This window comes from Branchiostoma belcheri, unplaced genomic scaffold (genome assembly GCF_001625305.1).
Source record: "Branchiostoma belcheri isolate BF01 breed outbred unplaced genomic scaffold, Haploidv18h27 scaffold152, whole genome shotgun sequence".
Taxonomy (NCBI): domain Eukaryota; kingdom Metazoa; phylum Chordata; class Leptocardii; order Amphioxiformes; family Branchiostomatidae; genus Branchiostoma; species Branchiostoma belcheri.
This window is the reverse complement of record NW_017802958.1, coordinates 363,531-388,998: the sequence shown is the minus strand read 5'-3', so window position 1 is coordinate 388,998 and position 25,468 is coordinate 363,531. Positions and strand designations below refer to the sequence as shown.

The following is a 25,468-nucleotide window of genomic DNA, read 5'->3' as shown; positions in this document are numbered from 1 at the left end:
TACACAACGGAGTATTTTATTCAACCAAATTGGTTGTGTGGCTCAGTGACTTACTAACCTGATGAAACTATTCACAGATTTGTGAAGTAATTATAACAGTTACTACGTTCGAGTTAACATTATGAAGCAATGAATTGACATACTAGATAGGATACATTTACCTTGTCCCTAGTAGATGTACTATGACTACTACAGATGTACTATGAATGAACTTTGCTGCTGGACAGTTGTACAAGGTATGTCAACAGTGACAATGTGATCAGTACAATAAAGACTACTAGACAAGTATTCTAAGAAACTATTACTACAGGAATATGAACATAAATGGCGTATTGACAAGATTGACATGATTTCTGTCAGTTACAATACTTTCTCTCTTTTGTAAGGCACTACATAATAAAATCATATATTGGCCTAAATACAAAGATATGCAGTCAGGGCATGTCATAACTAGATTGGAAATGAAAGGTTTACTAGTTTTACCTGTGATCATATTCATCAATTGTCTATCTGCAGAATATGCGATATAAAAAGCCACAAAATTCACATGAATGTTCTACCATGCGATCATTTTTATCAGTTATACATGATGTAGTTCAGAGAATTCTTGCAAAGCTATGACAGATGTCATACTGAAAATTTATCTTATTATTTTTCTTTATTTTCATATACCAATTGTATAGTACGTTTTTGTTATCAACATTTTATTTCATTGTGTTGAATGGAATCCAGAAAGAATAGTGTCAATGTAATAAACACTAATGGAGATCCCAATAAAACAAACAAACAAACAAACAAACAAACACGGATAATGAAGACCGAGCTAACATTACTGCCCTAACTCCAGTCCCTTTCTGAGCTCTGTACCCAGGAACACATGAAACATGTGTGGACCATGTTCTATCATGGGCAGATACCGTCCTACATCATAGGCAGACGACAACAGTCCCCTCTGTACATTCTCACAGATATCATTATCCTCCTTTTGCACCTGGTCACTGTCCTTCAAACTCGTCTCTATGAAATCCGCCAGTTCTTTCTCGCTTGTGTTTTTGACGAAGTCTTCCTCTAAGAAGTAGTCCATGACTATCCGTGTGCGGTCAGCGGCCAGGGGTAGGAGTAGGTTGGTGTCCAGCCACGGACCGTAGCGGTTGACAGCGAGGTTTGGGAAGAGGTTTGCTACCGTGTACCCCTCTCCGTAACGCTGGCCTTCTGTAGACTCATCGTTTTCCTTTGCTCCTAGACCCGTCTAGAGGAAGAAAAACATACGCAAATGAATATAAAAATCACATTTGTTAAGCATCTATTACCTTTGTAGCTAAATTAGATGTCATTGAAATAGTTTATTTTTAGTTAATATTTTTTTTAGTAAATATACTAATGTGAACAATATCTGAGGTACTCATATATTTGTTTCTGTAGAGATATATTATTTTTACGTTCACAGAAGGAAAATATATTGTTTTTGTTTTGTTTCTTCTTCAAACATGTAGGGTCAATAACCTTGACCAGACCGCTGTCACCATGGTAACTGGTGCTGTAGCTCTTTTTACACAACCAAGCCTTTTATTCAGCAGACATTTCAGTGACAGTCTGTCGCCTTCCTCAGGGCGATTCTGACTGGTTCACATTGCACTGCAGCACAGGTGTCACTGCTATACATGTAGATGCATTCCCAAATGTGAAGTATTTACATATCTACACAGTTACTGGGAACAGTATCTACGGCCGTGTTTATGTGAAGTCACCCAAACCGCGATTCGGGTAACTCAAATTCCTCACATCTGGTCCACGTGCCACACATTCCTTGCAAACCGTGTCCGATCACAATTCGCCTGAGCTACATTTATTGTTGTTTGATGAAAACACGCAAGGTAGCGTGTTATTAATGTCAGAGGTCAACGACCTGCTTGCTGATGCCCCCCTCCCAGCGTATCTCGGCTGAATACTGACGTGATCCCGCCAGAGGCGGTGAAGCTCGTCCTAAAACGGACACATTATTTGACCATTACTGCTCTTTAAGTTGCTGCCACGTCAAAGTTGGTATTGCATATAAATAAAGAAATATCACCCCGTAATCCATGACCAGGCGAAGTTACTTTGAAATCACATTGCGTTCAGACGCAAATCGCGATGCGGGAAAACCGATTTGAAACCACCTCTAGAAGTGGCTTGGGATTGAGGCGCTTTCAATGTGATTTGGAGCGTTCAGATGGAGCCACTTGAAACCGGCTTCGGGGTAAACCACATGTAATTACGTCTTACAGCCTTACCATTTTGCTGTACAGGTCCGTAGCTTCCACTTTGGTGGATGGCAGGTCTACGATCTTTGCCAGGTCCTTGTGGACATACTCCACATGTGAGTTGTGGTCCTGGGCATTCTCCACCAACAGTTTCCAGTTACACCTGTAGTTAGACATAGTTTAGCACATCTAGACAAAGTAACAGATATGGACAACATACAAATCAAATCCAAGCAATACTTTACAGAAGTGCCCCCTATCTCCTAAATTCGGTACTGCAATTTATGCAAGAAGACTACATGTAGTAATGCATAAAACAGCATATTGTTACGTCCTATAGATATTGAATAATAAAGACTTGTGCCCTTGGGAAAGGCACTTAACATGAATTTCCTCACTGAGTAACTCACACAGTGATCCAACTGTCTGTTGTCTATTCATGCGTAATGTCCTCTGCGTTGGTGGTGGCCAAAAAATTGAGTTGAAGAAACTTTAGTGTGCCCTCACCATGTCGTGATAAATGTTTGGAAAAAAATAAAAACATGAATCTAGATGGCAATATGGCAGTACAACATACAATGACAATCAAAGCAAATTAGAGAAGAGCCCCCGATCTCCCAAATTCGGTACTGCATGCAATTCATGCACAAAGTTACAAACTTTTTTTATTTCTGCCAAAGTCCAGGCAATCAATGAAATGTTATTTCATTTCATACTTTTTGTTAATTACTGATTCTTTGTTTATGTTTAGTTGTTTAGTTAATTACAGCTTCTTACTTTATGATAGCAATCATCGATCTGAACAGTTTTTTTAAATATTTGGTTTGCTATGCTAGTTGTTGGTTCAGCTACATGTATGTATTATTATTTCAAATTTAGAGTATTTGTTAATTACAGCTTCTCTGTTTACGTTGAGTTGTTGGGAAGGCCTCAAATAGACAAAATTGTCTCTGCCTTCCCCCATACACTCTTCTTATTAATTTTCCTTCTATTGCTTTTATCATTTATTCATGTGCTAAAATAAAGAATACAGTAAAAATACAATGTTTATGAAACATAGTCAACATTCCACACCTGGTGTCATAGTAGCGCCGACAGATGTGTGTCATCCCCTGTGTGAAACCCTGAGAGTCGAGATGATGTAATAACGGAGAGGTTTTCTCCTGGAAGTCCGTCCTGCCGTCTCCCTCCAGCCGTACCAGCACCGCCGGGCCCCACGTCCGAACCGCTACCGGCTTCAGGCCGTTCTCACGCGCTGAGAAGTTCTTGATTCTGCGTAACCGCAGAGCTTTGGATAGTCTGTGGATGGAAGAACGAAGGGCTCAGTTACCAACAAGGATGGCACTAAATGAAATATATAGCTAAAATTAGACCATGTTGATTTGATTATAAGAATGACATCCTCTGGTAGCTCGAAACTGATGAGAGAGTTTGGCAAAACAGTTGCCTTCATTATCATCAGAAATCTATGTTGTGTAGCGAATTATAGACTCCTCATTTTCATTTCTTCACATTTTCTTATTTGAATAGATTTTTAGATTTTCTACAACATTACTATTGTTTTCTAACATTTTGTTGCAATTTATGACATATACCTGCTCATTGTGACAACCTTGCATTGTGCTTTATTACAACTATGCTACCACGTGGCTGTTATTTGATAACTTTCAGTACAAGGATAATCATAGTTATATCAGCCAAAGAAGTACTTTGTTATCATCTCTTTCCAACAAAGTAGAGCTACAGCATCTCAATAACAGTAATGAATGTGAATAAATAAAAAAAAGGATAATCAGATGTTCAAACCTGCCGTCCAGTCTGTATGTCCAGCCGTGGTAGCAGCAGGTGAACTGGTCAGTCTGACCCTCCTCCTGTCTGACCACGATGTTAGCCCGGTGGCGACACACGTTATGGAAGGCCCTCAGCTGGTCAGACTGGTCTCGTACCACCACAAACGGGTCTGCACCCAGTAAACCTAAGGGGCAGACACTATTATTACATTTGGCCATAGAAACCTATGGTTAAATATACTGAAACAAGTCTGAATGAAAATACTTTCCCACATTTCAATCACAAAAATTCTGCACCAGAGAGCCATAAGTTTGTCCTGGGTACTGAACACCTTCTGCACAGCAAAGATTGGATACCTACTAGTATGTGTGCTATCCTTTGTGCTGACACCTTCTGTACAGCAAAGATTGGATAGCTATGTGTGCTGTCCTTGGTGCTGACACCTTCTGTACAGCAAAGATTGGATACCTATATGTGCTGTCCCTGGTGCTGTAACCTGTACAGCAAATATTGGATACCTATGTGTGCTGTCCTTGGTCTGAACACCTTCTGAACAGCAAAGATTGGATATCTATGTGTGCTGTCCTTTGTGCTGAAAACCTTCTGTACAGAAAAGATTGGATACCTATGTGTGCTGTCCTTTTTAATAACCAACTTTGGTACCTCAAAGATTGGATACCTATGTATGATGTCGCTGGTACTGAACACCTGTACAGAAAATATTGGATACCTATGTGTGCTGTCATTTGTGCTGACACCTTCTGTACAGCAAAGATTGGATACCTATGTGTGCTGTCCTTTGTGCTGACACCTTCTGTACAGAAAATATTGGATACCTATGTGTGCTGTCGTTTGTGCTGACACCTTCCGTACAGCAAAGATCGGATAAATATGTGTGCTATCCTTGGTGCTGAACACCTTCCGTACAGCAAAGATTGGATAAATATGTGTGCTGTCCTTGGTGCTGAACACCTTCCGTACAGCAAAGATTGGATAAATATGTGTGCTGTCCTTGGTGCTGAGCACCTTCCTAGATAAAAGTTTGCTTATATTCAGCCTTGCTACAGTCTGTCTAGGTAGCTATAGTGGGACTGTCTATTTTTGAGAAAGTTACACAATGTATAATGATAGGTTCAACAAACCTGTGAAGAACTGTCCAGGTCTCGCCACTTGGTTAGTCACGCCCACGGCTACCCAGTTCCGCCGGAACACCGTTCTCATCTCCAGGTCGTGCAGACGTTCATCTGTGTACCTGAAACACCATTCCTCTTAAAGCTGCATTATGTAACATTGGGCCACACCAATTTAATTTCATTATTTTTCTAGAAAAATAATGGAGCGGGCGGGCAAAAAAAATAAAATAAAATCAGGCTTAAGCATCCTATTATGGCCCAAAATGATACAATAGGAGCCATGAATTCAACACACCAGACTGATTCAAAATTTAAACAATGAATTTTGAACTTATAATGATGCCACTGCATTGAAATGTGGAATGAATGTAACAAGTAGTAAGAAAAAGTCTGTTTTCAACTGTTCAGGGCAAAATATGAGCATTTTGCAGTTGATTCTGAATTTTTATTTTTATTTGCAAATCAGAAAAAAATGAAGCGGCGAATCCGTTAACCAAGAAATTAAATTGGTGTGGCCTTAGGTTGATACATAATGTAGATTTTGTCGTTATTGATTTACAAATTCGAATCAACCCTACCCGTCCATTGCAAACAACTGCCATTCAGGAAGTGTAGGTGACAAAATATAAACACAGACGTCAGCCATACTTGTTTACATTCTGGTAGTTTTTGGTGGCACCATGAATTGAGTGCACCTCGTGTGGGTTGTTTTAGCGCCAACCAAATGTCAGAGATGTGACATAATTGCACAGATATGTTGAGAAGTGGAGGTAAATTACAATCACGTGCATATTGTTAAAAAGAAAATATTTCAATTTTTGGTGCAAATGTTACACAATGCCCCTTTAAGACATCCAATACAGTTTCAGCAAATTAGAACATATTCTGGGAGGAAATCTGTCTGATATTGCATTTGCTGCCATTTCTTAGCACATTTTCCTCATCATTTCATACTTGAAGCATTTGTTTTTTTTGAAAGTGCCTTTTCTTGGGTACCGCCCATAAACACTATAAAGTTAGTAGCTAGAAACAACCTACGCAATACAAAAAAAAAAAAGCTATCATTTTCTGTGAACATAGCATATTTGCCACACAGATATCAGTATGCTATGGGATAGGGTTGACCCAGCTTTCTGTATTAAAAGAATGTCTCTGCAAATCCAATTTTTGCCGCCTTGAAATTGGACATGCCTTCAGTTTCTAATCCTTGTTCAAAACTGCCACCTAGCGGTAAAACTTAGAGGTGCAGCACATAACTACCCCGCCATCTTGATAGTGACTTGTAAACCAGCTGATCGTAACACCCGCTCACTCATATTTGAAACCTTACGATATCGGAGCGAGCTGCCGATGCTACTGGCCTTGATCATGACCTGCTTGCACAAACAATAGACGATAACATGAACACAGGCAAGATTTCAAAGTTCAGGCAACAGTTTTTGTTGCATGTTGCTTACGTACCAGCTAGCAGGAGGCGTGGTGGCTTCCTCAATAGGTGTTTCCAAACAGAACTTGTGAACCTCTGCGGCCACAGAGGAACTGGTGGTGGATAAAGGCTTGGTAAACACCTGAAGGATGGAAGTCAAGGTTGGATCCTTCACAAAAATACAGCCGACTTTGTACAACCCCCTCATGATGGTACGATCACTGTTCGGTGTGTAAACAGACCCCGGGTTGACCTACATGCGTGCACGGGCACATCCAAATAAGTTACCTGTTTGTAGTTCAGAACACTTTCCTTGACAAACTGTGGTGTATCGGGGCAGTGTTCAACTGCATGGATTGCAACTCTCTTGCAACTATAAACTTCTGTGAAATAGAAGGAACGCCTTTATCCATAGTTGTAAAGTGCAAATATGGTAAAATCCTACACCTAGGTCTACAGGCCAAAGGTATCACTATTATTATTATTTTTTATTCCAACATGTAATCACCAGACGTGGTGACGACACACTCAAGTTTTTTCAACTAAGGCCACAGCAAGTAATTTTTATGGATGACATCAACGCGCACATTAATTTTCGCCTGATTTCGAAAAAAAAACAAGAAACTTTGTTGCCTTCTGACAGTGGTCACCATGCCGAAAATGGGCAAAGATGTCTGTTGCCATGCTGAAAGGTGGATGGCAGAGAGGAGACAAGAAAAGGCTCTGATTTAATGTTTTGTTTCTTACTTTGATGTCGTGATATGTGATGCTGGCTGTGTATATGTGATGTTCCAACTGAATCAAAACCATTTGTACGACGATTGAGTCAAAATTTTTAAATATAAGAACCTTGTTTTTTTCGACCCGCCTTGCTTTCTTTTCGCCCGCTCGCATTAGATTTGGAGTCTGCGGAGGATGTCATCCATAAAATTTACTTGTTGTGGCCTAACGACGCTGGCTATATATAGGAAAATAATTGCCAGGGGAGTTTGGCCGCCTTGTAGGTTTGACTGGGCTTCGGAGGTAAAGAAAATACCTCCCCGCGGCCGGACTCCCTTGGCCAATTTTACTCTCTTTTTTTGCCGTATTCCCGTAGAAAGGCCTGGTGGAGGCTAAAAGGTATCGTTTGTAAGGTAAAACTGACACGGTGTCTTTTCAGGCTGCTTCTCTAGTAGATGAGATATATATAATTACATGTATTTTTGAATAGTTTATGGCCCTTTGTTTTATTATCTTCCTTGTGGAATAGATGGTGTGGTTGGGCTAAAGTTAAGCATTTATCACCCCAATAAAATTGTTCTTATTTTCTACACGCCCTTGTGCTGTAATTCTGGTGTCTGACGCTTGGGGGCGCTGAGAGGCTGTCTCTTGCCTCTCTATTGCAGACTTGCGGTTACTAGTATATCATGTAGGAGGGGTTCCTTAATTAGTATTTTCAATAGAAAGAAATGTCAGACTCTTAAAGCTCAATAAGTCTTAAATTCTAGACAACCTGTATCTTTTTTGATACTCACTAGTGCTGATCACCTAATGTAAGTGCATAACCACTAGCTAGAAACCATCACTTAACCTATCAAAAATAACTCAACTCACTGGTTTGTCAAATGTAAAGCAGATTTATTGATCGATGCATTCGTATGTCCTACATCAAGACTTCACTGATAGTATTTCATCAAAAGCATACAAAAAATCTATTTCGCTTACTTATAAGTCAATAATAGTAGAGTTATCTTGAAAGTTCATCTGTGTTGGTAGAAGTCATTATGCAGCTGATTTAAACTGTAATTTCCAACACAAGAAATTGGACTCACCCAAATTTTTGACTGTACAACTCCAGTCTTTGTCAAGGAATGAACAATCCACCGCTTCCGTGACGTCACGCAGATGACACACGTGACTCCGTGAGCAGTGGATCAGAGTCAACAGAGACGGGGGGCGCCACAGACTTTCTGCAACCTATGATCCACTGCTCACATAGTCACGTGTGTTATCTGCGTGACGTCACGGAAGCGGTGGATTGTTCATTCCTTGACAAAGACTGGAGTTGTACAGTCGAAAATTTGGGCGAGTCCAATTTCTTGTGTTGGAAATTACAGTTTAATCTTGCTGCATGATAGCAGAGTTGTATAGACTCATATTGCTACACAGTACACTATAACAGGCATTTCTACGAAGTTCTGTTGGCATGGTAACGGTTAGAAGCCGAGTTGTTTGTACAGGACGGGCACGTAGTCGTCATACTGTGCCTGGAACAGGTTTCCCGCCACGGGCGAGCCCAGGGTGTACTTCTTGGCAAAGTCACGAGTGCTGAACTTCCCTCTGGACAGGAAAGAAACAAAACGACTGTAAGATGCTTCCATGTCTTCTTAAAGGGTCACTATGTTAAACAAGGACACTAAAGAAACATTTGTTTGTTTGTTTGTTTATTTGCAAAACAGCAATAAAAATTATACATAATACACTAATAATAAATAAAACAGGTGCAGGAGGAGGGGAAAAGCTTATTTAGCTTATGCTAAGCCCTTCTCCTCTATACTAACCAAAACTAAACATAACTGAATTGAAATAATAGATACATACATAAGGATTGTTATCAAAATAAAATTCAAACATGGGCAAAATAATACAATAACAATAATGAGTGATTATAATCCACTTTTCAACATATTTGTGTAAATATTTCACATTTCTGACATCTATGGTTGGCGATAAAACAGCCCACATGAGGCTCACTCAGTTTGTGGTGCCACCACAAACTGCCAAAATGTAAACAAACATGGCTGACAGCTGTGTTTCCAGCTTTTCAACTCGTAAGTCTGCATGTTTTGGCACCTCCACTTCCTGAATGACACTTTTGCAATGGGCTGGGGTTGATTAAAATTATTTTGTATTTCATTTTAAATGACCAGAAAATTTACTTTTTGTATCGTCCCAATGTTACATAATGCAGCTTATAAAGCAAAAGGTACATTTATTTCTTATGTTGAAGATGTAATCTTTTTCTTAATTTCAGGCGAAATTCCAGAAGAGAAATATATCACAGAATTTTATATCCGAAATCCAACAGAAGTAGATAAAAGATTTGTTATGTTTACCTGTTGTCACCGGAAGTGTTGGTAAGTTTGGGCTCGTCACAGGAAATCTTCCCAGGCTGCTTGTAGATCAGGAACACGTAACGATGGAGGCCTGAAATGACAAAAAGTGATGTATTCACCAATTTTACACTTCCCATAATGCCTAGTAACGGTCACCCAGTAACGGATATGCAGGGATATGACGTACGTTCTATCGTTCCACCTTCTACCGAAGACTCTCCTACTCGGTAATGCATGCGACCGTGCGAGTAGGAGAGTCTTCGGTAGAAGGTGGAACGATAGAAGGTACGTCATTTTCTCTAATTCTAACAAAAATGCAATTATGGCATGTGCTTTATAGATCTACTAGATAAATAATTCAAAACAATAGTTGACCAGTTTGTCGATAGAATTTGTTGGAAATATTACATCGAGGAAGGGGGAGGGGGGATGGTCTTACGTCATATCCCTGCATATCCGTGACCGTTACTAGGCATTATGGGAAGTGTGAAATTGGTGAATTATATATAAAACCATTGTCCAGCACCCTGTATATGTACAATTTGTGGGTATTTCTCGTGCAACGCATCACACCGCAGCGAAACGCAACGAATGCGGAAGTAACTACGCCACCGCGGGGCAAAATAAGTCAAGGGTCTGTGACCTGATTAAGACTTCAAATTATTTCAAAATATTGTGCAAAAATTGCCAGCAGGACAAGGGTTAGTGTATAACTCTTCAAAGGCATCCCAAGCACTTTCAGGGCGGGAAAAATATTCTAGATGAAGAAATCTTTCTGATATAATAATTGATATTAACTTCAATTTCGTAGCATATTTTGCCATCATTTCATACTAGAAGCACTTGAAATAGCTATAGCCCCAAACAACCTACATGCATATGAGGAGGTTGTATTTTTAGGTACCACCTATAAATCACTACATTAAAAGAATGACAAGAAAATTGACTTTAAAAATCTAGCTTTGCCACTCTGAATTTGAATGCCTTTTAATATACATGTAGGTGCGGCGAACTGTTCTCTCAACGGACAAACTCCCTTGGCATGCTTATCTCTCTATTTATCTACTCTTTCCAGCCACCTCTCGAAGCCTGGTAGATGCTAATATACATGTACAGTTAATGTCTACAATTACAAGGTAACATAAAAGATAGCAATGTGAAATTAAGCTCTAATTTGATAATACTGCTACACACAAAAATACATTGTTTCTTAATGCTCTAATGGCCTTACCTGTTCCCTGAGGTGGCCCCGCCCCAACGTACTGAGATAGCTCCTCCCCCTTGCTGACGTCATTTCCGGGAATGTTGGCCACTAGCCAGTGGTGCCACTCTGTACTCTGGGTTGGCACGGCTGGGCGCGTCAGGGTCTGAAACCATCATCAATACACGTTTAACTAACTCATCAAGGGTATCGCAGAGTTAGGCAAAGTTGTGTTGGCCATTAAGAATGCTACATGGCGTAATGCAAGAGAGAGGGTTAGAGGAATCTTACAGTGCTATCGAAACCGAAACTATACCACGCAGATGACTAAGAAATCACAAGACAAGCCATACGAAAGAGGAAATAGATGTGTAGTTATGCAGATCGTGTAATTATTCCTCCCCTATACCCGTGCTCTCTCTCACTCACAGATATTTTGTCAAATGTTTTGCTGTCTCGCTCTCTTTCTCCGTGTACATTAGCGTTCCCTAGCCTCCAATCAGGCCTTTCTACGGGAATACGGATCGTAGAATTCGGCAAAAAAAAGAGAGAATAATTGGCCAAGGGAGTCCGGCCGCGGGGAGGTAGTTTCTTTCCCTCCTGCGCGGCCAGTCAAACCTACAAGGCGGCAAAACTCCCCTGGCAATTATTCTCCTATATATAGCCAGCGTAGTTAGTCTGGTAGAGACAAGCGTTCCCCTCTGCTGTTTACTTCATGTGTATTTACTCCAGTCCTGCCCACCCTTTCATGATTCAATCCATAAACTTTTAACTACCGAGTGGAGGTACAGTACCCACCTGTTAGAATGAGGGTGTAGAGGGCTCCCGGTTCGCTGTCCCACTTCAGAACCGTGGGCTTATCTTTCACCTTCGGTAGATAAGAAAGAAAATACCGTATATGTAACTGACCCATATCACTAGCTGTCCATCGTTCTTCTAACCTATGGTTTCGTATTTCACACAACGCAATGACTCAGCAAGAAGTAGTGATAGACTCAAATCTGAACCGACAGGATTTCAATTCATAGTTTTTGTTAGTTACTGATTCATTATTTACGTTTAGGCATCGGAGAGACAAAATTGGCCTACGCCCTCCCCCAGCACACTATTCTTATGTATTTGTTCTTCGTATTTGGTTTTCTAATTCATTTATGTGCGAATAAAGAATACAACACAATGCAATAAAGAGGAGCCATTTGAGGCAATCTCGTACCTGGGTTGGAGTCAGCTCGTTCCCAGAGTCCACCTTCTGCCCTCCGTACTCGACCTGTGCACAGAAAAGTTCTCGGTCAGTCAGAAATTCACACCGAAAAAATGTTGGTAACTCACAAAAAAGCTTAGAACGCGTAGTCTAGGGAGTTTGGCCGCCTTGTAGGTTTGACTGGCCGCGGAGGGAAAGAAACTACCTCCCCGCGGCCGGACTCCCTAGGCCAATTTTACTCTATTTTTTTTGCCAAATTCTACAATACGTGTTCACATAGGAAGGCTAGCCTCTACCAGGCACCGCGGATCGCTGGAAAAATAGTAGAAATTGGCCGAAATAAAGGGATAGTATACCAGAGAAGATCCAGGGCCATAGAAGCTCCAATTTGCGACCCACGGAGCTTCTATGGCCCTGGATCTTCTCTGGTATACTATCCCTTTATTTCGGCCAATTTCTACTATTTTTCCAGCGATCCGCGGTGCCTGGTAGAGGCTAAGAAAGGCCTGGTGGAGGCTAGTCTGTTTATATCAGAATCTATTTTCCTACCTGCAAAGTGCCTTTTGGTGCTGAGTCACTGACATCTGGTACCACACCGTGCTTCTCCATGGTCTGCAAGCGGAAGGTATATTTGCTGGAGGTCTGTTGAGATTTGTGGGCTGTCGAGCTAGACTGGGCACTGGTCGGAAGTTGGACTCCTTTTAAAACTAGTAGTCTGCTTTGTCATGTGATGAACTGCTGATTAGCTCGGCGAATCAGAGAGCGTTCTATAAACGTCCAGGCCGTTGATTGGTCAGACTGACGGTAGACTGATGGAAACCACCTAGTGGTAATCACTTCCTTGTGACGTAACCCATCACCTAGCAACGAAAGTCGCGTGGTACTAAAGGTGGGGTTAACTGTAATTTAATTAGTCAACTGGCTACAAAAGTACGGCTTTCCTTTCGTTCCAAGAAGGGGGCTGTTGTCGTATACATGTGCTGTTACTTCCTCTTCCGAGAACTAGTTTCGGCTACGTCATGCTACGTGTCTGAGTCAAGTACTAGTACCTTCGATCAGTGGAACATGAAGGAATTGATTGCGTGTTTTTTTCGCAAGGTCACTGAAACTGTGGAGTGCATTACACACGATCACAAGGCACTTACTTCAATGAGGTCATTTTTTTTCACTCGTTTTAGATTTCCGCACGTACATATCTCCGAAACCTTTGACTTTGCAGGCGAGGCCGTGTCTAGGTGTTTGTTTCGCATAACTGGAAACCGCTTTTAGGCGTAACACACAAGTTGGCGCGGTCACATTTCCCAACCCGGGGCCCGGCCGGGCAGTCGTTTGGAACGAAAATTATGATATAAGACAGAAAAACACACACAAAAAAAGGTTTTAGAAAGTTGACCATGAAGACTATTTGTGTATACTCTTAATACGAATTGTTGGAAATGAAGGAAATGATACGCAAGGCCCGGCGCTGGACCCTTTCGATGGCCAGTTCTTGCTCCTTACTACACCCGACCAGTAACACATGTCCGTATTCGAGCACTGGCCGGACTAGCGCCAGATAAATCTGGATTAGGTCGGTAACGCTGGTGCCTTGTTTCGTTAGTAGGCGCAAGTAGTGTAGTCTGCGCGAAGCGTTACTGATCATGGAGTTAACCTGTTCATTGAAGGTTAGGTCCTTGTCTATGAGGAAACCCAGTCCCTTAGCACAGTCGACAGATGGCACTGGTTGACCTCCAAGAGTGATCGTGGGTGGGATTGAAACTCTAGCACTATCAGTGTACCAAGGGCCCGGACTGAGAGACTAAGAAATTCTTTCCTCCATTGCGCAATCCGTCTTTACAACAAGACAATTAGCACTGAGTAATTGGACATCTGGTAATCGCGCCATGTATAGCATATGTTAACTGTGACATGTTATTTGTGATGTTTTTAATATTGAGATTTTACCTATGTGACGATTCGTTTTAAAATGTAAATGTTTTTAATGTGACTTGTGTAATAAGGACGTAATTCGGGTGCACATGTGTTGCCCGCGAGTTCCTTAATGAATAAAGATTGATTGATTGATTGATTGATTGGTTTATTTTTCGTGCACACAAACAACCCGGCCAGGCCCCGGCTTGGAAATGTGACCGTACCCTTACAAGTTACGTAAGAAAAATGAGCTGTAGGGTTTGACTCACTCACACCGGGAAGGGCCCCTACTCTTTTTAACAAGTGTGGTGGGATCTTTAACGTGCTCGAGATGTGGCTCTCCTTAAACACGGGGCCTTTGGATTTACGTCCTATCAAAGAGAACGTCCCTAACCGAAACTAGGTACTCATTCACACCTGAGTCAAGGTAGGAAATACCGGTGTAAAGTGCCTTTTCCAAGGGCCTGGGGCCTGCCAGGGATTCGAACCCCTAACCTTCGGATTCTGAGTCAAAAACCCTAACCACAAGACCACCTCAGTGTCACCCTTTGCGGAACCCTTTGTGGTGCTTCACACACATGGCAGCATTCTAGTCTCTATCAGATACAGTTAAATAACAGTTCAAATTGTTCAAATAGAACCCATGCGACTAAAGTCAAAATTTTAGATATCACATTATCAATTTATCTGAGAGTGTTACTGTATATCACCTTTACTGTATTTGAACTATTACCTTTGAACTAACGCCTTTCATATAAAACTAAGAATTGATGATGCCCTAATGTAAATGATGTGAAGACAATATGAGATTCATTCAACCTTCGAAGTCATTTTCGCTTGCGTTTATTCAGTGCTTTCCGTCAATGACCTATACCGATACATGATTCAACAAGTGCGCACGAAGAGTGTCGTCCATAGGATCAACCTATGAGTAAAGAAATATATTAACTATATAAAACTACGCACAATGGAGACGTACTGTTCACGATATAAATGCTTTCCGTCAACCTTTGATTAATTAATAACCAACGAAATCAACGTCTACTTCTGTACACATACTGCGACTGCATATTCATTTGCTGCTATCATATCGGATTGTGTTCTTGTTTCCAAGTAAGTTCTAAAAGTATTGTACGATTCAATCATATAGGCTGATATTTGTGCAAACTATGATACTACCATGGAAACAAGGATCACTATGACAAAGTCTCACTTTTGCTGTCATTGAAGTAAAGTCTAATCTATGTTGACAATAGGATAAAGGGTATTTACACTTAATAGTCATGTAGTAGTTTTGACGCACGACCGAAGCTTTAATTATTTTCTGTCTCAGATGACTGTAATTTTTGGGTACCATGGATGGATATTTTTCTACATGTATGTCCGTTAGATGACACTATAACATCAATTTTGTAAACAGCTAATCTTCCTGGACATTAAAACATACAACCACAAGACATGCAAACTACATGAAAATCATTGGGGCTATATTTACATTCTATATCTATTTCAAATTAAACTGATTAACTGATTGATTAACTGATTGATTTACATACATACAAAGCTCCTCCCGAAACTTACACTTACTAGCCGATTGAACGCCAGAAGGCGGGCCCTTCCATTTTGGAATGGACTTATACATGAAGGTATTTTTCATGGCATTTTTAACCCTTATCCTGCTGGCATTTCTGACACAATATTTTTCAATAATTTCATGTTTTAATTAGATCATAGACCCCCATTTTTTTGCTCTGCAGTGGCATAGTTACTTCCGCATTCGTTGCGTTTCGCTGCGGTGTGATGCGTTGCACGAGAAATACCCCCAAATCGTACCTGTACTGGGTGCTATATAGATTGTATTGTATGTGCAAAACAAAAATTGTTGGGGTCAGCGGGACAAGGGTTTTAAGATTTCAAGTCTAGAAGATTGGTTGTGGAGAACGCGAGAGAGTTAGCCGTTGTGTCGGCGCCACCGATGACCGCGACATGTGGTAAACCGCCGATGTCCGAGTCGTCGTCCTGGGCTTGATGGACCACGATTCCCGCCAGGTCTGACGCGACGCCCCGGACGACGTCGACGTTGACGCGGGTTCGCGCCATGTTGGTAGATGACCCGTCGTGGCGACGTCGTGCGGCGCTGTCGTTACGTCCTCCCGCGGAACCGCTACCGCTGTGACGCCGACGAACCGACTCGAAGATGCCGAGGACTGTCGCCTTCGGCACGATGCCGACGCGAAAGAAGCCGAGGTCGCCCTCGTCAATCTTCGTACAGTTCACGACTGTCGAGGCGATGTTCTCAGGTGATGGCCCGTCACAAAGTACTCCGTCAACCTAAATGAAATAAATTACAGAGGGGAGAACGTTATTTCACGACAATCGTACATGGTACAATGTATGACAACAACTACTAGTATCGAAAATGGTACAGAACTTCATAACTAAAACAAGAAGGTTGATATAGTGTTACAATCGAGTAGGGCTTATCTTGAGTTTCGGTACTTTTTTCTAGCAACATGAGGCTATAGTGATTTTAGGGATTTTAAAATAGTACAGGTTTATAGGAAACTACATGCTTTAAATTTACTTGTTTTATTTTTCACGTGAGCAATGAAGATAGAGCTTTCAAATATCAGAGTTGTCAACCAAAAATTTAGGTGCTCAAAAAACTAATATTTTCAAAGAACATTGGTAAGGTGGAACTCGTTGACACCAAGTACAGCTGGGGCATCATCACTAGCTTTAAACAGCTCCCACAACTAGACGTGCAAAAATTGGGTGTAACAGGTCGTTCGGTGTAATGTAGCCAGCTGCCGCCGCGCCGCGTGCCTGCGAAGCTGGTGTGATACGCCGAAGGGCGGTTATACCGGCTATACAGGTACAGAGCAAAGTTGCAATGTTAATTCCCCTGCACTCACATTGTCTCCGAGTTTGGCCGTGACCTGTGAGTGGTGCGTGGTGTCGGCCTCCCCGGACGGGTTAGCTGACGTCACGGCGATGGGTCCCACCAGGTCGATCAGGTGGGTGGCGACCGTGCAGTCTGGGATGCGGATGGCGATGCTCTCAGGGGTGCCGATGTAGCGGGCGGAGTCTCCCAGCCCAAACCTGTCCAGCCACGGACCTGGGAGGGACACATAGTAGTAAGCTTGAAAGTTCATCTGTGTTGGTAGACGTTATTTAATACGCCATCTACATCCGGGCACTACGACCATCCCTCAACAAAGACGGGGGGCGCCACAGACATTCTGTAAGTTACGATCCTCGATCTGCTCACCGAGTCACGTGTTCCATCTGAATAACGTGACGTCACGGAAGCGATGTTTTGATCATTCCTTGTTGGCAAAGACTGGAGTTGTACAGTCCAAAATTTGAGTAAGTCCAATTCTTGTGTTCGAAATTACGTACTGCATAAATAGTAGCTAGGTTTTAAGAACCAAGACTATAACGAAGTTTAAATTGATTCCAATTCTCGATAAACTACAGTGATGTTGTACGTCAATGTTGGAACACTGGGAACGAGAAGGTTTCCATGGAAACGTACCTCTCTTGATAACGAGGCTGATGGAGGACGGCCACACCTCCTTCATGAAGTCCCACAGGAGCGGCCCGAACTCCTGCCTGGCCGGCTCCAGCTGGCTCAACTGGAACCAAACATGTCACATTTAGCAAGCATAGAACTCCTGCCTGGCCGGCTCCAGCTGACTCAACTGGAACCAAACAAGTCACATTTAGCAAGCATAGAACTCCTGCCTGGCCGGCTCCAGCTGGCTCAACTGGAACCAAACATGTCACATTTAGCAAGCATAGAACTCCTGCCTGGCCGGCTCCAGCTGACTCAACTAGAACCAAACATGTCACATTTAGCAAGCATAGAACTCCTGCCTGGCCGGCTCCAGCTGACTCAACTGGAACCAAACAAGTCACATTTAGCAAGCATAGAACACCTGTGATTTCCAGTAGAATTTCTAGTTTTAGTTTTCTCGGACAAACAAAATCCCCAGTGCTGCTGTACATTCTTCACCTGTGAGATCCATATGGACATGGGTCTCTCCTCCGCTTGTTTTTTGGTGCGGTAGGCCCTCTCCACGGCGGCAGGCCGGTTACAGGCGGCCACCAGCACGTACACGGTGTCTGTAGGCATGCCACAGATCCCGCCGTCTTTCAGGAGCTCTGTGTGAGGTAACGGAACAGGACATTGTATGTACTTGTGTTATGAGGTACTAGAAAAAAAAACGGTACAGGTCATCAGCAAATAAAGGTTCAACATACGGTCATTGTCCCGTCAAAAATTGTTTCCTATAAGAATAGAAATGAGTAAAAAAAATTGCTATACATCATCACAATATAAAGATGTACTGAAACATCGTACTAACCTGCGATTTGTTTGACACCGTTAGCTTTCCTGGCGTCCGCTATGACACACCCCTGTTCCCCACCCCTGTCGCGGCGCCCCCTCCCCAGGGTCAGGAGCGGGCTCCCCAGGGACATCACCTCATCCCCACACATACCGTTCAGCAGGTGCACACAGAAACAGTACACACACACCGCGCCAAACACACACATCACTGCCAGCTCAAAGTACTGACTAGTCTGGACGCCTAGCGAGTCTAACAGGAACAGCACACAAACCACCTCAAACACCACGGACAGGACCAACCACGCCTTGTTGATCACCACAGACAAGAAGATGACGAACAGGTTAAAGAGAAGAAAGGACGCGGCTCCTGCCGCCACACCGAGTCCTTCACTGCCCCTGTAGACACCAGAGTACCTGACAGACCCACACAACAGCCACATCATGCTGTACACCAGGAACGCCGTGCTCTCGAACGTCTTCCCGCGGGAGAAGCTGATGGTTCCCGCCACAAACTGGATGACTCCTCCCGGTACGATCACCCAGGGGAGGACCAGAGACTTGTCTCCGGTAGACAAGAGCGCCACGGCTAGAGCTGTCACGGCATTGGACAGGAACCCCAGCGTGTCCGCACTGGCGTACTTCGAGTAGCCGAGGATGTCGCTCGACGCGGAAGGAGTTGTGGTTGGGCTGGACGGCAAACTCTCATAGCCGTGCCGAGCACACCGGCAGCGAGCGAAGACCCCTCGTAGCGACTCCTCAGGTAGAAGACTTCTCCCACAGGAACAAGAGTTCTCCGGAAAGCAGAGTTCAGCGTCAAAGCAAAAGTGCAGTAAAGTGAGATCAACAGCAACAAAATACTGGCGATACCTAGATAGGTACTGTTCAGGCCTGTAGTTGGAAGGGAAAGGACCAGAATGGCAAAGCAGAGGTTGTAGACTACATCAGCAATGGTTTGGGTGAAGGAAAGGAGGAAAAAGATAAGGAAGATGAGAACGAGAATGGATGAAGCGAGGAAAGGAGGGGCCATCTCTTTCTTCCCCCACAGCGTGCTGAGGAAACCGTAGGTTATTCCTAGCCAGAATGTACTAGACAAGGAAAACACAGCCCCATGGAACACGTCCTCTCGTCTGAAGGACACCACAGAAACCAGTAGTTGGGCAAGGCCCCCTAGCGCCAGCCACGGTGCTGCCTGATTAACGGCACTAGTCGCGCCGACGAACAAGAGCGCTAGCACACAGGTGGGTATCATATTCATAGCATACCCAAACGCCAGGATGTCGTTCTTGACGACTTCGTTATCTCCTTCGCCTGCATCTTGTCTTTCCTTCCTCATGCCAGGCAGACTTACACGGTTACCTGTGCAGTGTGACACTGTCAAACCAACTACGTAGTACAGACCCAGTAACACAGGCAGTGCCTGGTAGCATGCTGCGCCCCATCTTCCCGCCGAAAAGAACAAGGCAACAATCTCCATAACCATGGACAAACTAAGCAGAAAACAGATCCAAGCGACAATGCTACTCTCTCTTGTAGCCGCGATCCCCAGCACAAGGGTGAGGAACAAAAAGACGCCATAGCCTGGGAGAAGGCCGTCTTTACGGGCGTTCAAGGAGAGGATGTCTAACCCCTCCAGGATTTTGGCGGACCCCAGGGAACCCCAGAGCACGGACAGACACAGGTACAGGGTGGTCAGGGTGTGACATCGCCTACGGAGCAGACGGACTCCTGTAAAGGCACAGATTTGAATGGAGTAAAACAACAAAGTATATGCCTTTTAAAGGGGGTGGGGATATGTAACATTTTGCACCAAACATTGAAATATCTTAATTGAAAAAAATCGTGTTATTATTATTCATTTCCACTTTCCAATATATTTGTGTATAATTATCTCACATTTATGACATTTATGAATCCTACCCCAGGCGCACTCAGATTGCGGTACCATCACAAACTACCAGAATGCAAACAAACTGTTCCAGCTTCCTAAACAAATCTCGTAAGGCATGATATTTTGGTACCTTCACTTCCCAAATGGCATTTATTTGCAATGGGTTGGGATTGGTTCAACTTACGTTGTAAAGATATGACCATATAAGGAATTAAAAATACAAACGACTTTTTCTATCGTCCTACTGTTACGTAATGCAGCTTTCTATTATACAATGATACGGAAAATTTCGTAAAATCTTATATGTATTATCTCCTGCCTACAGTACCTATTAACTAGAAAGGTAACATTTGCCAAGGAAATGCGTGATGTTTCCCTTCGCATATGGTCTGCTCTGTTAATTCTTACTCAAACACATTCATATATATGGTGACAGGAGTATAAACCCCTCCTACTATGAAATTGCTACATGATAAAACCCAAACCAGTTACCATGGTGAGAGACGTATGGTCCCGGTCATTGACTTTATTTGCTTATTTGTTTGGAACAGAAGAAAAAGAAGAGGTGAAAACTGAGCAAAAACGATATCTTTTTCTTCGATAGATATTAATAAGCCCCTCCCCAGATGTCCTACCTGCGGAAAACTGCATGAGGCCCGTGATGACCAGTACAGCCCCGGTGACGAGGCTGTTGGGCGAGGCTACAGTCAGGTCCAGACTGAAGTTGTGAGCGGCCAACACCAGGCTACCCAGCACCACTCCCGTCATGCCCTGCACGCGGGGGCCCACGGGAAGGGTCACGACCTTGTCCTTGTTTCGAGTAGGCATCTGTCATATAAAACATTTCAAAACTTTCTGTCTATTCGATGTTAAAGGACAGATGCGGACAAGAAAATTACCTCTCTGATATACATAATTTTTAAGTTCGTAGATCGATTACGAAAATGAGAATTTGTAGCCATAAATTGAATATAGAATTAGGAAGATGGTATTGAAGACGAACAACATTTTATCATGGATTGTCCACTATATAACGATAAACGCACAAAGCTGTTCAGCCTTCTCTCCGCTTGCTCGTTACATTTCATGAATTTGCTATACATGTCATGCTATAGATAAATTCAATTTCATCCTAGTAGGTAATAACCCTTACTGTGTACAAACAGGTAAATATATCAAAGAATGTTTAGACCTTAGAACAAGTAGTATAAGTTGACTCATCTATTGTTTTGTACGTAGGTTAATTTGTAAATTGTATCCATGTATTTGTCTGTGTGTCTACATGTAGTTTTAGACCTTACGAAAGTCGCTGTACTTTTGTTGTGTCAATAAAGATCTATAAAACAAGATATACATGACATCAAAATAAAATCTAACGTTACTTACATGTAACGTACAAAGCCTGGCTAGACACTCAGCATATTGCCATTCAGGGAAAACTCGAAGCCGATCTCAGTATATTGATCGTGGGTTTCAAGTTTGGGAACGTTACAGCACTTAAAGGGGCAACATGTAACATTTTGCACCAAAAATCAAAATATTTTGATTGAAAAATCTAGCTTGATGTGATTCTAATTTACTTCCCCTTTTCAACACATTTGTGCATTTATCTCACATTTCTAACATTTATGGTTGGCGCTAAAACAGCCCTCACGAGGCTCACTCAGTTTGTGGTGCCACCACAAAATACCAGAATGTAAACAAACATCATGGCCGACACACTCGTAAGGCGTTATATTTTGGTACCTCCACTTCCTGACATGCGGCACGTATTTGCAATGGGGTAGGGTTGTTTCGACTTACTTTGTAAAGAAATAACCAGAAAATTTCTATTTTTTTGCGTCGTTACATATAATGCAGCTTTAACGTCGACGTATTTGTGATACTGTGTTCGACTTTTACAAATGCAGGGCATGCAGTAGACCTACAAGAGGTCACAAAACGACTAATACTTCCCTGTTGGCAGATCAAATGTAATACAAATAATTTACACAAAGCATTTTGAGATATTATGCCATTTGAATTTAACTTACCTTGAATTCGAACTTGAAGACGAAGTTTCCCTTTCAAGATGTGGCGTAGCTCTTGTAGTCTTTACCAGACTATTTGAATATTTGCCAGGCTAGTTTGGCCTTTCGGGGTTTAACTGGCTGCGCCTTCGGTGGGAAAGAATCAACCTTCCGCGGACTGACTTGCCTGGTCAAAATCCTTTTTACCACGATCCGTATTCCCGTAGGAAGGCCTGGTGGAGGCTAGAGCTCTTGGCTAAAGGCTGAGTGACACAATACCAGTGGTAGTACAGGCTAGGGTTGTGTGCTAGACACAGAGTCAGAATCAACAGGGAAGTCCAAACATCGTCGGTGTTTCCCACAACGTTGTTCATGTGTCACCATCTTGTGATCGAAACCAAACATGCCCTGGCACCATTAAAAATCGCCCCGGCTACTTGACTGTGTGCCAAGTGTAGCCACTGTTTCACTTTCAGAGGCCTTCTCAGAACCCTGAAAGTGGAAGTGAAACTTTGGGGGAGTAAGGTGATGTCATTCTCGATAGTCAGGAGAAAGTCACGAGATGTTTTTATAAATCAATTATATTTTTGTCCCACTGGGCTAAACACAGGTCACATGTTAACAGTCTTAGATCTATCCTTTTTAATCATATCAAAGAGAAGTTCCCATACTGTTAACACCTAAGTGCAAATGATAGATTTATATTTTTGATGCGTCTAGACAAACCATGTATCACAAACATGACCTGTTCCCACCTTTTCCATTGTACAAAAAAGCGAGAAGAAGTTGACCTCTCTATATTAGCTCAGTGACTAGAACACTTTGTATTAGCCTAGTATAGTCCTTGTATGTTCCTAATGTATGTATGTAGTGTCTCTTTTGTCTCGAGCTCCAATTTTCTACATATGTCTGTAATGTGTATGTTAAGTCTTGACCTGTACCTAGCCCGTCGTGGCATGAATGTACAATAAAGGTATTTCATTATATATTATATATGCAACGTAAACTTATATATAAACGTCTAGTATACACTCGTACTTTCGACTTCCTCTCGCGTCTTCGTAATAGTATAAATGTAGGTGGCTGTACGATTAGTTAGAGTGGGTTATCGAAGGCTTCAAGGAATATAAATTTCTCTGTGCTATTCAAATGCCGAAAATGGGAACATTTGATTAACACTTATGCTTCTTTCGCTATCATACAAACTTATTAATAGGCATATGCAGTAACAAGTTGGTTTCGCTTTTGTTAGCAGTTTGCAATATCCCAAGATAACCCGTACTCACAGTGTGTCTAGCAGACCGCCAAAAGGTTTGATATCGCTGGACAAAATAGGTATAGACCTATATATTACTACTAAAATCAAAGAACCCACATATTATAGAAGTGGGTAAATTTGTCTTCCACTGCCTAAAAAGAAGAAGTCAAACCCAGTAAAAACTAGTACCATGCATGTTGTAGAATATAGTATAATGCTACACGTAGATATTGTCTCAAATACCACTGTATTTTCTTTCTTACGTTGTTTGTAACTGCAATTAGCCCTGGGGCAAGTATTTACAATAAACTTTCCTATTACTTATGTGTGAGGATTGTAGCCTCTACCAGGCTTTTGGAGGCGACTGGAAAGAGAAGAAATTGGGCAAATAGAGAGATAACATGCCAGGGGAGTTGGTCCGCTGGATAGTACTATGTGTGGCAAACTGTAGCGTACCAACAAAAAACAAACAAACAAACAAACTCCCCTGGCATGTTATCTCTCAATTTGGCTACTTTCTACTCTTTCCGACCGCCTCCCGAAGCCTGGTAGAGGCTACAGCAATTCTACCTCTGGCCTAACGACTCATGGCTGTTCCCTATGCAATCGTTGATCTATTACAGGCACTAAATATTGAAGTATACTATATTGAAATGAACAGATATTAACGTTAAATATGAGGTTCATTGTTCAGAATGTTGCGATATTTCTTCAGCTAGTTTTGGCACACAGTCAGCATCTGAATATATCATGAATGCGATTTTATGCTAAGGGTCATGCTTAGTTTTGACTGCTAGTGTAAGATAAACAATGAATGTTTTATTGCAAATTTATGCCCGAGGGCTAATTGCAGGAACAGAAGAAACATATGGTATGCAGACAATTAGTACACATAGAACTACTGATATATACTACGAAACTACTAATAAAAACTGCTGGGTTTGACTTCTTTTTTGAAGACAGAGGCAGATAAAGGATCCCACTTTTTCTGTAATTTGTGGGTTTTCGGATGTTAAGAGGAGAGTAGTTTCTTTTCATTTTTTATATATGTGAAAGTTTGGGTAGAATTTGGAAGCTACGTCAAAGAGTTCATTTCGTTCATTGCTATAGAGGGTACAATTTGACATAAAATACGTTTCGTCTTCCACCGTAATCAACGTGCAATGTTTGCAAATTCGTTCATACACTTGGAGGATATAATATACTTTTCCGAACTGGCATGTTTTCCTTAACATTTTGCAGCTATTTTGTACGATTTACAGTACGGCCAAAATGTTTTGGAGAACGGACGAATATTTACACGCGGGTATCATCCATATAATCAAATCAACAGCTATGACACAATTTCAAACGTAACATATTTTATTCCATTGACACAGCGGTTGCAGCAAGACTTTCATTTTGACAATTTTAATATGAATAAATAGTTACATGATTGTTCAAATAATATAAAGAAAAAACGCCCGTGTTTCGACATAAGGTACAGTGCTATGAAAATATCTACGTGCAGTGTTTTTACCAGTCATTAAAATCAATTTAACAGAGACAATAGCTTAACATCAATACAAATCCAACTATGTAATCCAGATGGTATTCTGTCCTTTTGTCTTTTGTGTAATTCTAATAAATAAATAATGAACAATGAATATATTGATTCTGTTACCTAGCAAGAATTGAAGGTGAGCAATAACAAAAAAAGAGCAGAACTTTATACAATCTGATACAATCCATGTTTCCCTACATCATACACCCAACCGGTACAGACAAATTTATATTTCTAATGTACTTAGACAAACGTTCAATTATGAAACATCTGCACTTAGCTGTAGTTACTTGACAATGTATGTATATATCATGTAACGTTATCTGTATTCTATTCTTTTGTTGTGACCTGTACTTAACACACGTGGATATATATCTACAATAAAGGTCTTCGATTACTCATTCAATGAAAAAGA

The 25,468-nt window shown here is 41.9% G+C and overlaps 3 protein-coding genes across 3 annotated transcripts; all 3 read right to left on the bottom strand.

Moving 5' to 3' along the window:
- Positions 1–829: 829 nt before the first annotated feature.
- On the bottom strand, positions 830–7,020 carry LOC109465524 (choline monooxygenase, chloroplastic-like). The gene is made up of 6 exons (XM_019762881.1): positions 6,629–7,020; positions 5,177–5,286; positions 4,050–4,218; positions 3,318–3,542; positions 2,274–2,406; positions 830–1,249 (listed from the first exon to the last, which is right to left on the bottom strand). The coding sequence occupies exons 1-6, from the start codon at positions 6,799–6,801 to the stop codon at positions 830–832; spliced, it is 1,230 nt and encodes a 409-aa protein (XP_019618440.1). The 5' UTR covers positions 6,802–7,020.
- A 1,169-nt stretch (positions 7,021–8,189) lies between these two features.
- Positions 8,190–12,779, bottom strand: LOC109465558 (protein D3-like). Its single transcript, XM_019762918.1, is given in 7 exon segments — positions 8,190–8,912; positions 9,689–9,779; positions 10,920–11,014; positions 11,016–11,055; positions 11,688–11,757; positions 12,103–12,156; positions 12,640–12,779. Coding segments are annotated over 7 exon segments (534 nt in total). The 5' UTR covers positions 12,700–12,779; the 3' UTR covers positions 8,190–8,788.
- A 2,167-nt stretch (positions 12,780–14,946) lies between these two features.
- On the bottom strand, positions 14,947–21,071 carry LOC109465523. Its single transcript, XM_019762880.1, has 8 exons — positions 20,879–21,071; positions 19,955–20,080; positions 19,618–19,711; positions 18,372–19,297; positions 18,020–18,168; positions 17,540–17,639; positions 16,917–17,119; positions 14,947–16,332 (listed from the first exon to the last, which is right to left on the bottom strand). The coding sequence occupies exons 1-8, from the start codon at positions 21,069–21,071 to the stop codon at positions 15,907–15,909; spliced, it is 2,217 nt and encodes a 738-aa protein (XP_019618439.1). The 3' UTR covers positions 14,947–15,906.
- Positions 21,072–25,468: the final 4,397 nt, after the last annotated feature.

Coding starts and splice junctions, on each gene's coding strand:
- LOC109465524 (XM_019762881.1), bottom strand. CDS start 6,801: ATGAGGGGGTTGTACAAAGTCGGCTGTATTTTTGTGAAGGATCCAACC. Junction 3,543..4,049: donor ACATACAGACTGGACGGCAG/GTTTGAACATCT, acceptor TTCCATCCACAG/ACTATCCAAAGCTCTGCGGT. Junction 2,407..3,317: donor CGGCGCTACTATGACACCAG/GTGTGGAATGTT, acceptor GTCTAACTACAG/GTGTAACTGGAAACTGTTGG.
- LOC109465523 (XM_019762880.1), bottom strand. CDS start 21,071: ATGCCTACTCGAAACAAGGACAAGGTCGTGACCCTTCCCGTGGGCCCC. Junction 18,169..18,371: donor CGGTGTCAAACAAATCGCAG/GTTAGTACGATG, acceptor TACCTCACACAG/AGCTCCTGAAAGACGGCGGG. Junction 17,640..18,019: donor TGTCCATATGGATCTCACAG/GTGAAGAATGTA, acceptor GTTTGGTTCCAG/TTGAGCCAGCTGGAGCCGGC.